General features: G+C 43.8%; 1 protein-coding gene across 2 annotated transcripts in view; it reads right to left on the bottom strand.

Annotated features, from left to right (window-relative positions):
- Positions 1–10,242: 10,242 nt before the first annotated feature.
- The window catches only part of ASMTL (acetylserotonin O-methyltransferase like), a 62,944-nt gene continuing 57,208 nt past the window's right edge, over positions 10,243–15,978 (bottom strand). For both annotated transcript variants that reach the window (XM_083172536.1, XM_083172535.1), the window contains 2 exons: positions 10,793–10,915; positions 10,243–10,697 (listed from right to left, as the gene is read on the bottom strand). In XM_083172536.1, coding sequence (XP_083028662.1) covers positions 10,492–10,697; positions 10,793–10,915 — 329 coding nt within the window. In that variant the 3' untranslated portion in view covers positions 10,243–10,491. The remainder of the gene's footprint in view (positions 10,698–10,792; positions 10,916–15,978) is intronic.

Below are 15,978 nucleotides of genomic sequence, written 5' to 3' on the forward strand. Positions count from 1 at the left end.
TCTTCTTTCCTCTAATCTAAACTTCCTTACAGTAAAAAGGGCACCTGACAGTTCCTTATATTGGCCCCTGATATATTTGTACATGTTAAGCATGTCCCCCTTTAAGTGTCTCTTTTCTAGCGTAAACAATCCCAATTTGTTCACTCTGTCCTCATAGCTTAAATTCTCCATTCCCTTTATTAGCTTTGTCACTCTTGTTAGAATTTTTCCATTTCTGCTTACCTTGGTGTATCACATTAGGCTTCAAAGCAATAAAAGTCAAATTTAAAAAAACATGGCATGTGGTCCCCACTAAATCCATAAACACCCTGGACCTCTCAACCTATTTTGGTTTCAGAAATTTTAGGAAGTCCACACTATTTTAAATTAGTCAGCAGAAGGCACCATACCACGGAGACACACATTACAGGCTCCCCTGGCCATAACATAAACCAATCCCAAACTGGTCAGCCCAGGCCTGGAATTGATAGGGAAGTGGGATTCCACTCAAACAGGGTCGCCACTTACAATGATCCCCCAGGCCTGGTCTAGAAGACCAGGGTTCATGATATATTGATCTACAGTAGTTATACCATATTACTCCAGGATGGAGGGGGAGGGGGTTGGGGTGTGAGGTGTTCTAAATTCACTTACGCACTAGACGATATATTAAACAATATGCACAATAACAACCATCATTAACTATATTTTTGTGTATATCATCTAGAGTGTATGCACTATATCTGTATATTGATGCATGCTCCACCGTCGTCTGTACATGCAGGATGACAGGGGATATCGCTAGTGTATGCATTTGCCGATGACGTTTCCCTTCACTACCGATATCACGCTGGGTACACATTGGCTAAGCTTAAGTCTTCATAAGCCCAGCATTGCAGAACCATTTGACTAAATGTATAACTCCATGTGACCATATTGTGACTCATGCATTCATTATTATTCTGTTAATGATTTGAACAAGCACACTTGACACAGGCACTGCTAGTTTTCCTAGCAGACAATGCACACAGATGAGACTAAAATAATAATTCTGTGACTTACTGTATAGCAGGAGGAGTGAGTGCTTAAGTGCAGAGCTGAATTGTAGAAATAACAGTAGAGGAAGCTTGGCATCACATTACTGTTAACTGCACATTTCTACAATCTCATTGTTGACTTTCATAGCATGACATATGTATTTTATGGTTTCTTGAAATGCGTGCAATGGCATGGTTTCATCATTTCAACATGTTTTGTGTGATCCTTTTACTTACTGATGTGGAACTGTGATGCTTACGCTTCAATAAAAATAACATTTTTTCCAAAAAAACATATCATTACAGGTTGAGTATCCCTTATCCAAATATCCGTTATCCAAATTATTCCGAAAACCATAGACTCCAAAATGTAATTGTATTTTCTATTTTTTGCTAAAAACCTACTGGCTACATCTGTAAGTGGCGCTACTGCGGAAATAACATGTAACTGGCACTAAATATGTGCAAGGACATGGCAGCTTGGCATTTAAATTCAGTGCCTGAGATTCTATACCAACTTTGTTTCACGTTTAAAAACCTTGTTTCATGCACAAATAAAACACATTTGTGTGTATTTTATGTGTTTGCTGTGCCTATACAACATAAATGCAAGATACTGCATTCAAATATAAAAATATTCCAAAATACGGAATAATCTGTTATCCAAAATTATTCTGGTCCCGACCATATTGGATAAGGGATACTCAGCCTGTATAATTAAACAACTCTAGGGGTGTTTCCAATTAGGTGCATATAAACATCAGGAGCAGGTTTTTTTGTAATTTTCCAGATTTTTTTATCCTTTATTTCATTTTATTGACTATTCAATTAGATTCCTTGAAAAAAAAAATTCTCCCGAAAACCCAGGATCAGCGAAACCTGTTGTTGTTTTGCAGCCCATGGTCCCACATTCAGGGATGTTGTCACCTGCCAAGGTGGCTTGTGCCGCCTCTCATTTTATTAGCCTCCCATGCAATTACCTATCACCAGTGATTGGATTTTTAGTCAGTGTTTCACAAGGAAGCACAAGAAAGAAAAAACTGATAGTATTGGCTCAGATAAGAGAATATTCCAGAACACAGTGGCAATCATGTGAATAATTTTGCTATAGCTGTTTTGTAGTTTTGCAATAGGACTGGATAGTCACTGATGCAATAGACACAGAAATAAGCCATAACAGGATGTGGCCGCCATAAGCCAGGAATTCAACTGTCAGGGGAAGAGACATTTTGCTGATAGTTGCTGGAAGTCCAGATGATTCATCCTGTACCTTCCACCTCCACAGGACACTGTATCATATGATTTAACACAATGACAGAAATAGGCATCATCTTTTTGCCTTTCCTCCCTAACTATTCAGATTAACATTGGTGTGGGCTACACCTTTATTTTGGTTACAGTAATTACATCTGCAATATACATTTATTGTTTAAAATAAAAATTTAGAGGATGTTGACATACCTCCCAACTTTTGTAGCCCGGCTGACGGGAAGCTGCTGCTGCGCGCCGGAGGCGTGTTGAAATTTTCAGGGGCGTGACCTAATTTTGGGGCATGGCCTATACTCGCGGCTCCCCCGCGAGGCCACGCCCCCATTTTGCCGCTATGGGGGCATGACCCAGAGGCTCTGTGAGCCTCTAGCCATGCCCCCAGCCCCCTGGTTGCGCACAGCGTTTATTCCCCGCTGCTTAGCGGCTGACAGGGGGGACTCCCAACAGCCCCCCCACACAACGGGACACTGCCGCCCGCGGGTAGGACAGCGGGACAGGCCCTGACAATCGGGACTGTCCCGATAAAATCGGGACTGTTGGGAGGTATGTGTTGATGATCTGCTTTGTGTTCTATCTAAGCAGGCCTCATTGCAGGATACAGAAATGTGCTCACCTTCTTGGTACACAACAGGAATAAGACTAACTGTAAATAAAACATACATCTATATAGAATTAGTAGCAGAAAAATGGTAGTGAATCTATCAATAGCGCAAACAAGCTGCCAATGGGTATATGTCCCTTTAAGGTCCCTCAAACCTTCACCAAATCACCATAGAAACAAAATCGGAACAGAACCTGTCAGGCGCTTGTTAGTTTTCAGATATGCAATGGTCCTCATACATCGATGTTGCATGTGGAAGAAAATGATAAATCATAGTGCAGTATATTCTATACACATGATTTAATGACATTTAATACAACAATGCATGATAAATACTAAAATGCTGGAACAAGCACTTAAAGTAAAGTGCATGAAGTCAGGTCTCAGATGGAGGAAGATGTATATTTACCAGAGGATAAGGAACTGGGTTTAGATAGTCCCATATGCGTATAAATGTCATTAAATCATGTGTATAGAATATACTTTGGTGCAGTACAGCGGAGAAACTAGTGGTGCCCAAATCTCTTCTGCCTGCACTGGCTGAGTCGTGACTGACATTTGTGGGTAAGACAGGTATGGTAAGTGTGTGCCTGTGTTCTTTAAAGACGAATGCAGCTAGACCTGTGCATAGCTATCCTCCCATCTCTCTCCTACAGAGGGAGCCTTTTTGGAATAGAAATGAAACTGCCTTTCACACGTTACTCCATAAGTGCTGGAAATGTAATCATAAGATGATTTTGACGATACTGTATATCTTTGATAGATCGATGGCAACGACCCGTATCTGATGCTGCCGACATCATTTATGGACGTGAAAGTCAAATAATACAACGTGGATTCATGCCTCTCATTGGAAGAAGTTAGCTCCTTCAAAACTAGTATTACAAGGAATAGATATACTGACAAGCATCATCTAAATGTAGGATGATCCTGGAAGCAACCATGATAGCACCCATACTCCCTAGAGCAGGCATGTCCAAACTATAGCCATCCAGCTGTGAAATTACAAATCCCATCATGCCCTGCCAGTTTTGCTATTAGGTAATACTAAAACTATGGCATGCATGCTAGGATGTGTAGTTTTACAACAGCTGGAGGGCCATAGTTTGAACATCCCTGTCGTATAGTGATTAAGAGCACTGTTTTTTCTCTCTTTTGTCATCATAACCTTAATAATGAGGGTACTTGTGTAGTTTCACGTCGCCAGCATGGCGCCGTGCTACTTCCGAGTTCTATGCTCGGCACAAACTATCTAAAATAAACTAACTTAACTCCATGCCAACATGGATAGTTCATACCCCCACTATACATGTTGGCATGGAGTTGATTTTAGATAGCGTGGCGAGCGTAGCAAGCCACCGAGACCGCAGCATGGGCTCGTTTGATCTCATTTGAAGCAAAATAGCTGGGCCTTCAATCTGATACCAGGCTGGTTTATATTGGTTAATTGGTTCCAGAGATATTATGGATACACCGATAATTTCATGGCTGTTCATGTTCTTTGAGGGCAGATTTCTCTGGAACCTAATGGCCCAGTTTCATGGGACCAAACTCATTTGAAGCCCACTTAAAAGTTCTTCAATATGATACCAGTGTAAATGAGTCAGTTGGTTCCGAGGATATAGACGGTTAAATTATAGAGCCGGTTAAAGGGGAGGGGGGGGGTTCTCTCCCCTTCACACCAGAAAATGCAGGGACTAGGCTGGTGTAAAATGGGCCAGCCCAGGAATGTCCCTGCATAATCCTGGAACCATATTCCTGTGTAAGTCCCTGCATTTTCTGGTGTGAAAGGTATTATTTAAAATAGCCAGGACCTGCAGTGCTCTCAATACAGCCGGGCGCCGCCCCCCCCCCCCCCGCTCTCTGCCCGGCTGTCAATTCTGCCCGGCGGCAATGACCATGTAATGCCACATGGCAACGAGCATAGAACTCCTGGCAATTAGCACGTAGGTAAGCAGCACTTACAGTATGTAGCATCATTTTTTAATAGGCATTATGGTGTTTGGCATAATACATAATGGAAATGATGGTGTGTGGCTTAACATGTAATAGGCATTATGGTATAAATTTTTAATGCGTGCCTTTGGTGCGCAATGTCCCTGTTTGTGTAGCATATTGTGAATTTCGACTCCGTTTGGTATAGTGTGTATTTTGGCTCAATCCATGTGGCGAAATGTTAATTTTGCCTTAATCAGTGTGGCATAAGGTGAATTTTGACTCAATCCGTGTGCCACAGTGTGAATTTTGGCTCAATCGGTGTGAATTTTTGCTCATTCCATGTGGCATAATGTGTAAGAGGCAAGTATAGTATTAGGAGGTTACTATTGTGTTGCATGATTTGTATAAGGGATATATGGTGTGGTAAACTTAGGTGAGCACATAAAAGGTGCTGAAATGTTGTCTACCAAGTTTTGGCCTTCAGTATTTTTTTTAAGACTGGAATGCTGCCTCACGCCGCAAGTATCTTAGGGCATTGGCGTCCTGCAGGAGGGCACCCGGCAATAAATCTCCCTGCATCCTGTGAGTGTCGGCATTTGTAATTTATATATGCATGCATTAAACTGCACCAGCACTTTTCTTAATAAACTTGGAGCCTTATGTGTGCCACCTACTTTCCTTGGACCATATAGAATGGAATCACCCCTAATGGGGTAACCCAGATTTGGAGGGATTGGGCATACGGTATATATCATCCGATGCTCTCAGTGCTGGCGATACATGGTCAGCACTGAAGCCCAAAGTCTGCAGCTGCCGCTGGAAGGTAAGTATATTCTATTGTCCCTCTTTTCTGTGCCAGGCCCTTGCATATGCCAACCTCTTTGCCATTTTCCACCCTATACTAAACCCTTTGCATTTTTCCTATTTCCAATTTGAGAATAGACTAATAGTTCACAATATGGCAGCCCAACCACTACCGTGTTTCCCCGATAATAAGACCTACCCCGAAATTAAACCCTACCCTTGATTTTGGACACTGGTCCAAAATAAGCCCTACCCCGAAAATAAGCCCTAGTAAAATTTCCTTATACAGAGTTCAGACACTAAATTCTACCCCATCACCACCCCCGCTAACCCCCCTCACCTCCGCTTCAGCTACTGGTCCCAGTTATGCACTGCGGGTGGCGCGTGACGTCATCATGCGACTGCAGCACAGCACAGAGCAGTGGTGCAGCCAAGAAGAACTGGAGAGTTTGCACAGAGCAGTGGTGCAGCCAAGAAGAATTGGAGAGTTCTTTAATGTTGGTGACTGTGACGGCATGTTTAAGAAGGAGGACTGGGGGCATGTTAAAGAAGGTGGACTGGGGCATGTTGAAGAAGGTGGACTGGGGCATGTTGAAGAAGGAGGACTGGGGGCATGTTAAAGAAGGTGGACTGGGGCATGTTGAAGGAGTACTGGGGGCATGTTAAAGAAGGAGGACTGGGGGCATGTTAAAGAACGAGGGCTGGGGGCATTTTTAAGAAGCCCTACCCCAAAAATAAGCCCTATGGTGTTTTTTGATGAAAAAAAAAATAAGACAGTGTTTTATTATCGGGGAAACACTGTAGAGTCCAAGAGGGCCAGAGAAACATCAGAAAAATAAGGGATTTTGCTATGTATCCTTGATTGAGGATCAATTTTTATATCCTGTACAAACATCCGAAGAAACAAATAAATACGCCCTTTGGATGAACAACGTCTTTGCTTACGTCACTGAAAACTGGGGACTTTCTTACCTGAATTTTATGGTTTAAATTAGTTATTAGGTGCTGGCCACAATCCCTATTATTGCGCATAATAGGCCCTTGAAAATTTTCAGCTCCAGGCCCACTTAGACCTTAATCTGTCACTGGGCGATGGTACTGCATGCTGAGTGAACACAGATCACTGCATACCTGTGATGTGTGCTGAGCAATCTGTGTGGAGCAGTGTTTTGCCTATGAGCACAGGCAAAACTCTGCTCTGCACAGATCGTGATTTAAGCAGGAGAGACAGTGCATGCACTGTTTCTTTCTTTGGGCAATAGCGACAAAGGGGGCCGTGCATCGCCATCACTATAAGGTGAACAAAGGGCCCGTATTCAATGCAGCCAGCGAGGGGGTTAAACAGCCGGGATCGCAGAAAAGGAGCAATCCTCGCTGTTTAACCCCCGCCCCAGCCGCTCACTCAATTCTACGTTCCGGGGGAATCCTCACTGTCACAGGATAGAGAATTCCCCCAAACAGCGAGGTCTGCGGCTAATGCAGGGAGCCCACTGCATTTAGCCACGAGTCTCGCTGTTTTAGCGGCCACATACGCCGATTCCCACTTGCTCCGTTTTTGGCGTATGCAGGGGTCAGTTGAATACTGACCCTGCAAGCTGTGAGTGTGCAGGCAGCGCTGCTCACTGTCACAGCTCGCCAGCAGCATTGAATACACCCCATGGAGTGATCCTTGCTTAGTTTCTCAGCAATCTGGTCAGATCGCTTAGAAATAGGGCTTAAATTGCCACGTGTGTATGTCCTTAACTCATAGATGAGTTCATACTTGCCCCCTACACATGAGATTAAAAAAATCCAATGTTTCAGCTGCAGGAATACTTAATTTCCCTTATTTGACTATTAGAGCAAGGACACCCAGCCCTATATTTGTATGGAAGCAAAGCATGCTGCAAGAATAAGATCTGGGATGACTTTAAAACAAGGCAAGCGGGAGGAGTATAAAACTAGGTACTACTGGATGCAGAGAACCCAAAGTCTCATTTCTTTATTTTTACGCAGCAATATAGATTTCAGTTTCAACACAACCCAACCAAATATAAGTCTCTCTGCATGTTACATCTGCCACACCTGCAGGGCAACATGGTTTTGTCCATTTGAGAAAAAAAGCAGCTTTGTAATCAGGTCTGAATAACCCCCCCAAATTTAAACATAGGCCAATAGTGGGATATATAGGAAGGGAACCTATCTACCATCTTAGAACTGAAACTAAATGCAACTGCTTGTGTATAAAGCAAGGACTCCTACACTGGGTTGCAGATCCTTCCTTTAATAAGTGCACACATGAATTACACAGGTCCTTGACTGCTCATCGGCTGTAATGACAGTTGGTATGGTTGGGAGGGGTCAGAGTTCATCCCAACTGTCATTACATCCGATTAACAGTCAAGAACCTGTGTAATTCATGTGAGCACTTATTAAAGAGATGATCTGGCATCACGTCTTTATCATATTTTCATAATCTCAATTCAGAAGCATCAAGCTTCACAATGTCCAGTTTCTCACTAAAGACACTGCAAATTCCAGCACCACCACAAAGCAATGGGAAATGTCACTGCACCTCAATCAGTTTATGCTTCTAATATGAGGCCTATTGTGTTACTCATCATTTGTCTGCAGACACTTAGGGGGTAATTCAGACCTGCTCGCTATGCTGTATATATTCTCTGCCTCGTGAGCAGGTAAACACCACCCCGCCAAAGGCATGCCCCCCCCCCCCCCCCCCAAATCCCCACTACGATGTGAGCTAATGTGTATGCCTACACATCTTCTCGCATGATCCAACACAGAGGCTTAATCATTCCATCGTTACTCACCATCAAATGATTTTTCATCTGTTTGCAGATAAAAGCAAGCCAGGACTTCCTTTTATTCTGCTTGGCCTTCTGCAAATTGGGGGCAGGCGCTGGCATCATGTGATGTCTTCCGCCAGCCCAGAGCAGGCAGGAGCATGCCCAGAGTTTCTGTGGCATGCCCCCTTTGGCTGTCAATCAGGCAGGGAGCGCCCAGGCAATTTAAAAAATTGGCTTAAGTCGCTTGCTGAGGGGGTTTGCAGATGCAAATTTTCACGCATGTGCAGACCCCCACCATCGGGGATGGGGCCGAATTCAAACCTGTGCGAACAGGCCTGAGTCAGCCCCTTAGATGTGTACTAATTTATTTCTCTAGATCTACCAAATGTATAATGCTTTGAACACAGATTTTATAGACTGGTAGGGGGTGCACATTTAGTACATTTAGTTTGGCAAAAATTAGTACAGAATAGGAAAAATACACATATATGTGCAAACTAATCCATTAATAATACGTACTATATAATTCTCCTAAGGAAATAGGACAATACAGTTAAAATAATGAGGGATATTCAATCCAGGGTCACCCTGTCCCATTCTCGGCCTGCTCAACAGCAAATCGGCAGGCAGGATTCAATTGTCCCGCAAGCCGAGTGCTGAAAAGGCAAAACGAGCCAACTGCTTTTAAAGTTGGGCTCATTTTGCCGAGATGCCTCTTCAATGCTGTCGGGAAAGACAGCATTGAATAGGCACATGCTGCTATTTCCCCCATCGGAAATGGCAGCAGGTGATTGAATACCCCACAATGTCACAGTAAATATACTGGTATATCTCTCAATAAGGCAGTAATTGCTGAGAACTAAAGTTTTGTACCTGTATTGGTCCATCCAGTTCTGCATATGTGACTTACATGGATTGTAGTTATATCTGTATTTTGTATGTATAGAAATACTGCGCATTGAATTTGCAGCAAACATTTAAGGGACCTCAAACAGGACAGGAAATTTTAACATCATCCTATAAATTTTCATATGTATTTTTTTTCTAGTGCTCATTACAATACTGAACAATTTGAAATAAAATACATATAACAAAGATATTGGTAAAATGTTTCTAAAACGAAATCCTCTTTTCTATAACACACACACACAAACCCCCCCCCCCCACAACAAATGTATATTTTAATTGGATTTTTTACAGAAATGATTTTATTAAAGTATATGTTCCAAAGACAATGTCCACTTATATAAAACACTAAAGCTGCGCACACACTGGCCGATATATTGCCTGTTCAATTGATTGGCCAGTGTGTACTAGCGATATGACTTAACATTGTTGTTGACAGACATATCGCATCGGCTGTGTAATGCACTGCGTTACATCCCCCGACTGCCCATACATCTGCACCAGAGCCGGCTTGACAGCTTAATGGGAGGGCACATGCAGATATGCCCGCCAAGTCCCGACGGAAAGGTGAGTGTGTATGGAGAACACACTGCTAATCAATCTGTAGATATATCTGCAGATCAGCTGATCTGCAGATAGATCTATTAGTGTGTACCCAGCCTTAGCAGGGAATTCAATTACTCATGGTAAATTACCACAGGAAAAAACAGGAGGAAGCCTCAGGTAACACTTGTTAACGCCTGTTAAGGAGCATTAACACATAGAGGGGCAGATGTATTAAGCCTTAACAAGAGATAAATGCAAGGGTGATAAGGAGAGATAAACGTCCAGCCAATCACCTCCTTACTGACTTTTTTCAAACACAGCCTGTAACATGGCAGTTAGCAGGTGATTGGCTGGATGTTTATCTCTCCTTAAAACCCTTGGATTTATCTCTTGTTAAAGCTTAATACATCTGCCCCATTATCAGTTAAGAAAAGTGTGTTTAAGCGGAGTCGTGGCATCAGTTAACCTCTGAGTTACTGGAGAATTTTATTTTTTTGACCCGCTGAGGCGGATGAAAAGATAACCATGATAACTCCTGGCATCAGGGCTAATGAAATCCTTGCAATCAATTCACCCACGGTAATCTATCTTGGATAATTGAATTCCGACGATAATACTAACTAAATTATCTTTTTATAGCTAGGATTGCATCTAATAAATTTCCTGTTTTCTTGATTTCCACACTGTTAAATCCATGACTTTCTAGAAGTTTCTTGTACTCCGTTCCACTTCTCTGTTTCCCGTTACTCATGCTGAGGGCTTGTAACAGTGCTCTTGGCTCCCTTTTGTCTTCATCAAGGACAATTTCTGCAATAAGCAAGGCATTCCTGCCTACAGATCACAAAATATTCATCATTACCTTCATATTAAAATAAAACGGAATAAATAATTGACAGCTATGTTATTTGTTACCTATGTATTTTTACCTGGACAACAAGCTACTGATAACTTTGTCAAAATGTGGTTTAACTTGGTCTCTGGCAAATCATGCAAGACCCTCGATAGGATGTACAGATCGGCCTCAGGAAGTGGATCTTCAAAGAAGTTACCTATTGCAACAGGCCAAACAGTACACAACAATAGGGTTAAAGAATGACTACCAGGAAAACATGCGAAATACATATACTGTTGCCAATACCATTACTTTTATTTAGAAATTGAGAACTCAAACAAATGTGAGTGAACAGATTTATGCAACTTCCTTTTTCTGAATAATATATAATTCCTCATTCTTTTTTTCTCTGGTACACAAAGCGCAGATGCAAAATAGTAATGGAGTGGGTGAGCTAACCACTCTAACCTTCACACACAGTAAAACATAGACTCTGTACATAACACAGTAAGCTTTTATCATGGAAGTGACAGGTGAAGGGAGAACCTTTTGCACATTCAGAAACAAATTTTCTCATCTGATGAGAAACTTTAATACAAACTGATTATGAAAAAAAATGCGAATTATACTCACCGATAATTCCTTTTCTTCTGAGATATCCCATGGCAGCCAGTATACTGGGATATTCCCCTTTCCAACCAATCAGACAGGTGATCTTTTGCAGGGACCGCCCACTCTGGGTACATCAGCTCCCTTCTACCTCCCCTCAGTGTCATTCGAGTGTCTCCGGACCAACAAAGTCCCTGCAGAAGAACACATACATAGGGAGGGAACCCTGGCTGCCATGGGATATCTCAGAAGAAAAGGAATTATCGGTGAGTATAATTCGCATTTTTCTTCCTACGATCCCCATGGCAGCCAGTATACTGGGACTTACCCAAGCAATCCCTGAAAAAAATAGGGCGGGAACCAGATGCTGCTTAAACAATTTATTTACACAGAGTTACCCAGGAGGGCCTCTTCAAGCACATAATTCCCAAAGTGGGCGGAAGACACATTGAGAGCATAATGCTTCGAAAACGTATGGAGTGAAGACCACGTAGCTGCCCGACACAGCTCTGCCGCTGACACGTTAGCCTTCTTAGCCCACGAAGCCGCTACTGCCCTGGTCGAATGTGCCTTAATCACCAGTGGAACTGTCTTTCCCACGCTACTGTAGGCGAATTGAATGACTTCTTTAATCCACCTAGCTATGGTCTGTTTAGACGGTGTAAGACCTCTTCTGATCCCCACCGGTATTACAAACAGACTCTTGGATCTCCTGAACGATTCTGTTCGCTTAAGATAGATAGTAATTGCTCTCACCAGATCTAGTGAGTGCCAGGACTTCTCCTTGTCATCCTTAGGATCTGGACAAAAGGCTGGTAGGACAATCTCTTGATTGATATTGGCCTCCGAGACTACTTTCGGCAGAAACTCTGGATTAGTCTTTAGCACAACTCTATTAGGTAGAAACTTCAAGTAGGGTTCCTCCATCCATAAGGCCTGTAGTTCACTGACCCGTTTGGCTGACGTAATGGCCACTAGGAAAATGACCTTCCAAGTCATGTATTTCCCAGGTACCTCTTCCAACGGTTCGAATGGCTCTTTGCTTAAACATTCGAGAACTAAATTTAGGTCCCAAGGAGTAACTAGGGGTTTCCTGGCAGGACGGATTCTTCTCATAGCATTACAGAACCTAATGATGAGGTTATTCTCTGATAGTCTACGCTCCAGCAGAACACTCAGGGCTGAGATCTGAGTCTTTAGGGTCGCCGGTGCGAGCCCCAGCTCAAAGCCTTCATAAAGAAACTGCAACACCTCTGCCATGGGTATCTTCGAGAAGTCACCTTCATATCCACCCCATGAGATGAATTTCTTCCAGACTCTGTAGTACAGGCGAGAGGACACTGTTTTCCTTGCCTTTAGTAACATATCTGATACTGCGTCGGTAACCTGAGCTTTCTTTAAGATCTGCCGCTCAATTTCCATGCCCTCAAGCATAACATTGTGGGGTTTGGATGGGTCAGAGGACCTTGCTTTAATAAGTCTTTCCTGGCCGGGAGGGACCATGAGGAGACTTTCGCCATTCTCAGGACATTCGTGAACCACGATCTCCTTGGCCAGTAGGGGAGAATTACCACCATCTCTACTTTGTCTTCTCTGATCTTTTTCAGAGTCCTGGCTATCAGGGGGAACGGCGGAAATGCGTACCCCAGCCTGAATTCCCATTTTATCGAGAAGGCATCTAGGACTGAGGCTTGTGGGTGATAATATTTTGTAAAGAATGTCTTCACCTTCCTGTTGCTGAAAGACGCTATTACATCCACTTCTGGTTGTCCAAAGATTCTGACCACCTCGAGGAAGACCTCTGTGTTCAGCTCCCATTCGCCCGGATCCATCGTCTTCCGGCTTAGGAAATCTGCTTCTACATTCTCCATCCCAGGGATATGAACGGCTGAGATCGACAACAGATTCTCTTCTGCCCATGCCATAATTTGACCTGCTATGCCCATGAGCCTCTTGTTCTTTGTGCCCCCTTGGTGGTTGATATACGACACCACTGTCACATTGTCTGTCATCACCCTCAAATGAGATTTCCTGACTCTCCAGTGCACTTGCTTGATTGCCTCCCAAACCGCAAACAGCTCTCTTGCATTGGACGACATAGCTCTTTCTCTTTTTGACCACCGTCCTTGGACCGATATATCTTCTATGTGAGCTCCCCAGCCACTGCTGCTTGCATCCGTAGTTAGAACCCGGAATTGTCGGCTTTCCAGGCTTGATACTCTCAAGTGTAGATCTTCTATCCACCAGCGAACCGAGCTTCTTGCGGCTGGAGACCAGCTCAACATTTTTCTGTCGTCGCATCTTTTCCTTAGAAGGGGAAGCAGTAGCCACTGAAAGCCTCTCATTCGCCATTGTGCCCAAGGCACCACGTGAATACAAGAAGCCATCATTCCCAATAGCTTCAGCGCCCCTTTGAGGCCGAATTTGTTCGCCCCTAACATTTCTTTTGCTAGAGACTGGATCTTCACTGCTCTCTCCAGCGACAGAGCCACATGGAACTCTCTTGTATTTATCCTGACCCCTAGGAATTGAATTAGTTGAACTGGCTGCAGACAACTCTTCTCCATATTCAGGATCCACCCATGGAAACCCAGGAACTCGGTCGTTCGGGCAATCTTCTCCTGAACCTCTTGACGCGACCTCCCCGCTATCAACAGGTCGTCCAGGTACGCCCAGATCTGCACACCTTCCTTCCTCAACTCTGCTAACAGGGGGGCCAGGACTTTCGTAAATACTCTTGGCGAAGTTTTCAACCCGAAGGGTAGACAGGTAAATTGGAAGTGACTGTGACCCACGGAGAACCTTAAGAACCTTCTGTCCCGATGTTCTATAGCGATGTGGTAATAGGCGTCTTTGAGATCCACCGATGCTAGAAATTCGTTCTTTGCTAGACCGGCAAGGATGGAAGACATAGTCTCCATACGAAACTTTACTACTTTTATGTATTCGTTCAGCTGTCTCAGGTCCAATATCATCCTGTATCCTCCTGAGCTCTTTTCCACTAGAAATAGCCTTGAATAGAACCCTTTCCTTCTTTGGGCAAAAGGAACTTCTTCTATTGCTCCTATTTCTTGAAGCTGTTGAACCTTTAACCTCAGGTTGTCTCTGAGGATCTTTTGGCTCGGAATAGTTGATTTTATATATCTGTTCTGGTAGGGCACCTCTAGGAACTCTATACTGTAGCCTTTGTAAATAATTTGCAGTACCCATTTGTCTGAAATGGACTTCTCCCATCTTTCCCAAAACCGAAGAAGTCTGGCGCCTACGCCCATCACGTTCGCATAGTCATGCTTTTCCTCCTCTACGAAAAGGCTGTCGGGACCCCAATCTGGAGGTGTTCGGATTGCCTCTTCGGTAGAACGGTTTGCCCGGCCTATAGCCTCTGGCCTCTTTATAGTTCTGCTTGTAGGTTGAGGGATTCTGAAATTTGTTCCTCTTATCCTGGGGCAGTCTGATAGACTTACCCCCTGACAGCTTTTGGATCAGAGTATCTAGTTTAGGGCCAAACAGGTATGACCCCTGAAAGGGTAGAGCCGCTAGAGTATTTTTAGAGCTAGCGTCCGCGCTCCATGGTTTCAACCAAAGCGCTCTTCTTCCACAGACCCCTGCTGCCATGGACCTAGCAGCGTACAGAACTGAGTCTAGCGAGGCTTCGCACAGATACTCCACTGCCTTCTGCATAATACTAAGGTTCCTCAGAATATACTGCCTGGAGATTTTCTCTTCCACATCTGTGTGAAGATTGTTTAACCACAGGCGGAGGACTCTGGCCACCGAGGCTGTTGCTACGCCAGCTTTCAGGGACACTGCTGAGGATGAGTGTACTTTCCTGAATGCATTTTCCATTCTTTTATCCATGGAATCACGGAAAGCCGCTGCGTCATCTACGGGGATAGTTGATTTTGATGTGAGCTCAGCTACCGCCGCATCCACTTTAGGAATCAGGCACCAGTTAAGGAATTCTTCATCCCTGAACGGGTACATTTTATCAATTCTATTGCCCATCGACATCCTTTTCTCCACAGTCGAATGTTCTTTCACTATAATATCTCGTACTATTGTATGTACTGGGAAGGCTTTACCCTTCTTTCCTCGTGACTCGAACAGTGGGTCCTTGTCAGCAGTCGCACCATCTTCCTTATAGTCCATCGCTTTATATATATTTTTCAATAAAGCGTCAACTATCTCCAGGTCAAATGATCTGGTGTCTTCCACTTCTCCGGACTCTGCACCCGAACCTTCCACATCTACCTCTTCCTCCGTGGAGGTCTCAGCTTCCTCATAGGACAACCCCGCCATGGACCTTGACCTTTTAACGACCTGCATCTGGGCAAGATCTTCTTTGGACACGAATGACTTCTTCATCCAGTCCATAAGGTTCCGTACCAGGTCATCTCGTGAGCTAGGCTCCTTATCCTGCTTAGGCGAGGTATCACACTCATCACAAATTGACTTATTATTTGCAGCAGAGATCTCTTTATCACATGCCAGGCACCGAGAAACAACATGTCTTTTCTTTGAAGTCCTCTTCTTAGGAGGTGAAGAAGGCACACTGTATAAATGAAATACATAAGAAAGTTTAACTAAGCTAACTAAAACAAAAGAGAGTACCTAAGTGCCACAAAACCAGGCATACCTCTTGGGGGCACCATCAGGTCTTTGGGGGGAAGG

This window comes from Crinia signifera, chromosome 2 (assembly GCF_055691185.1).
Source record: "Crinia signifera chromosome 2, ASM5569118v1, whole genome shotgun sequence".
In the NCBI taxonomy this organism is placed as follows: Eukaryota; Metazoa; Chordata; class Amphibia; order Anura; family Myobatrachidae; genus Crinia; species Crinia signifera.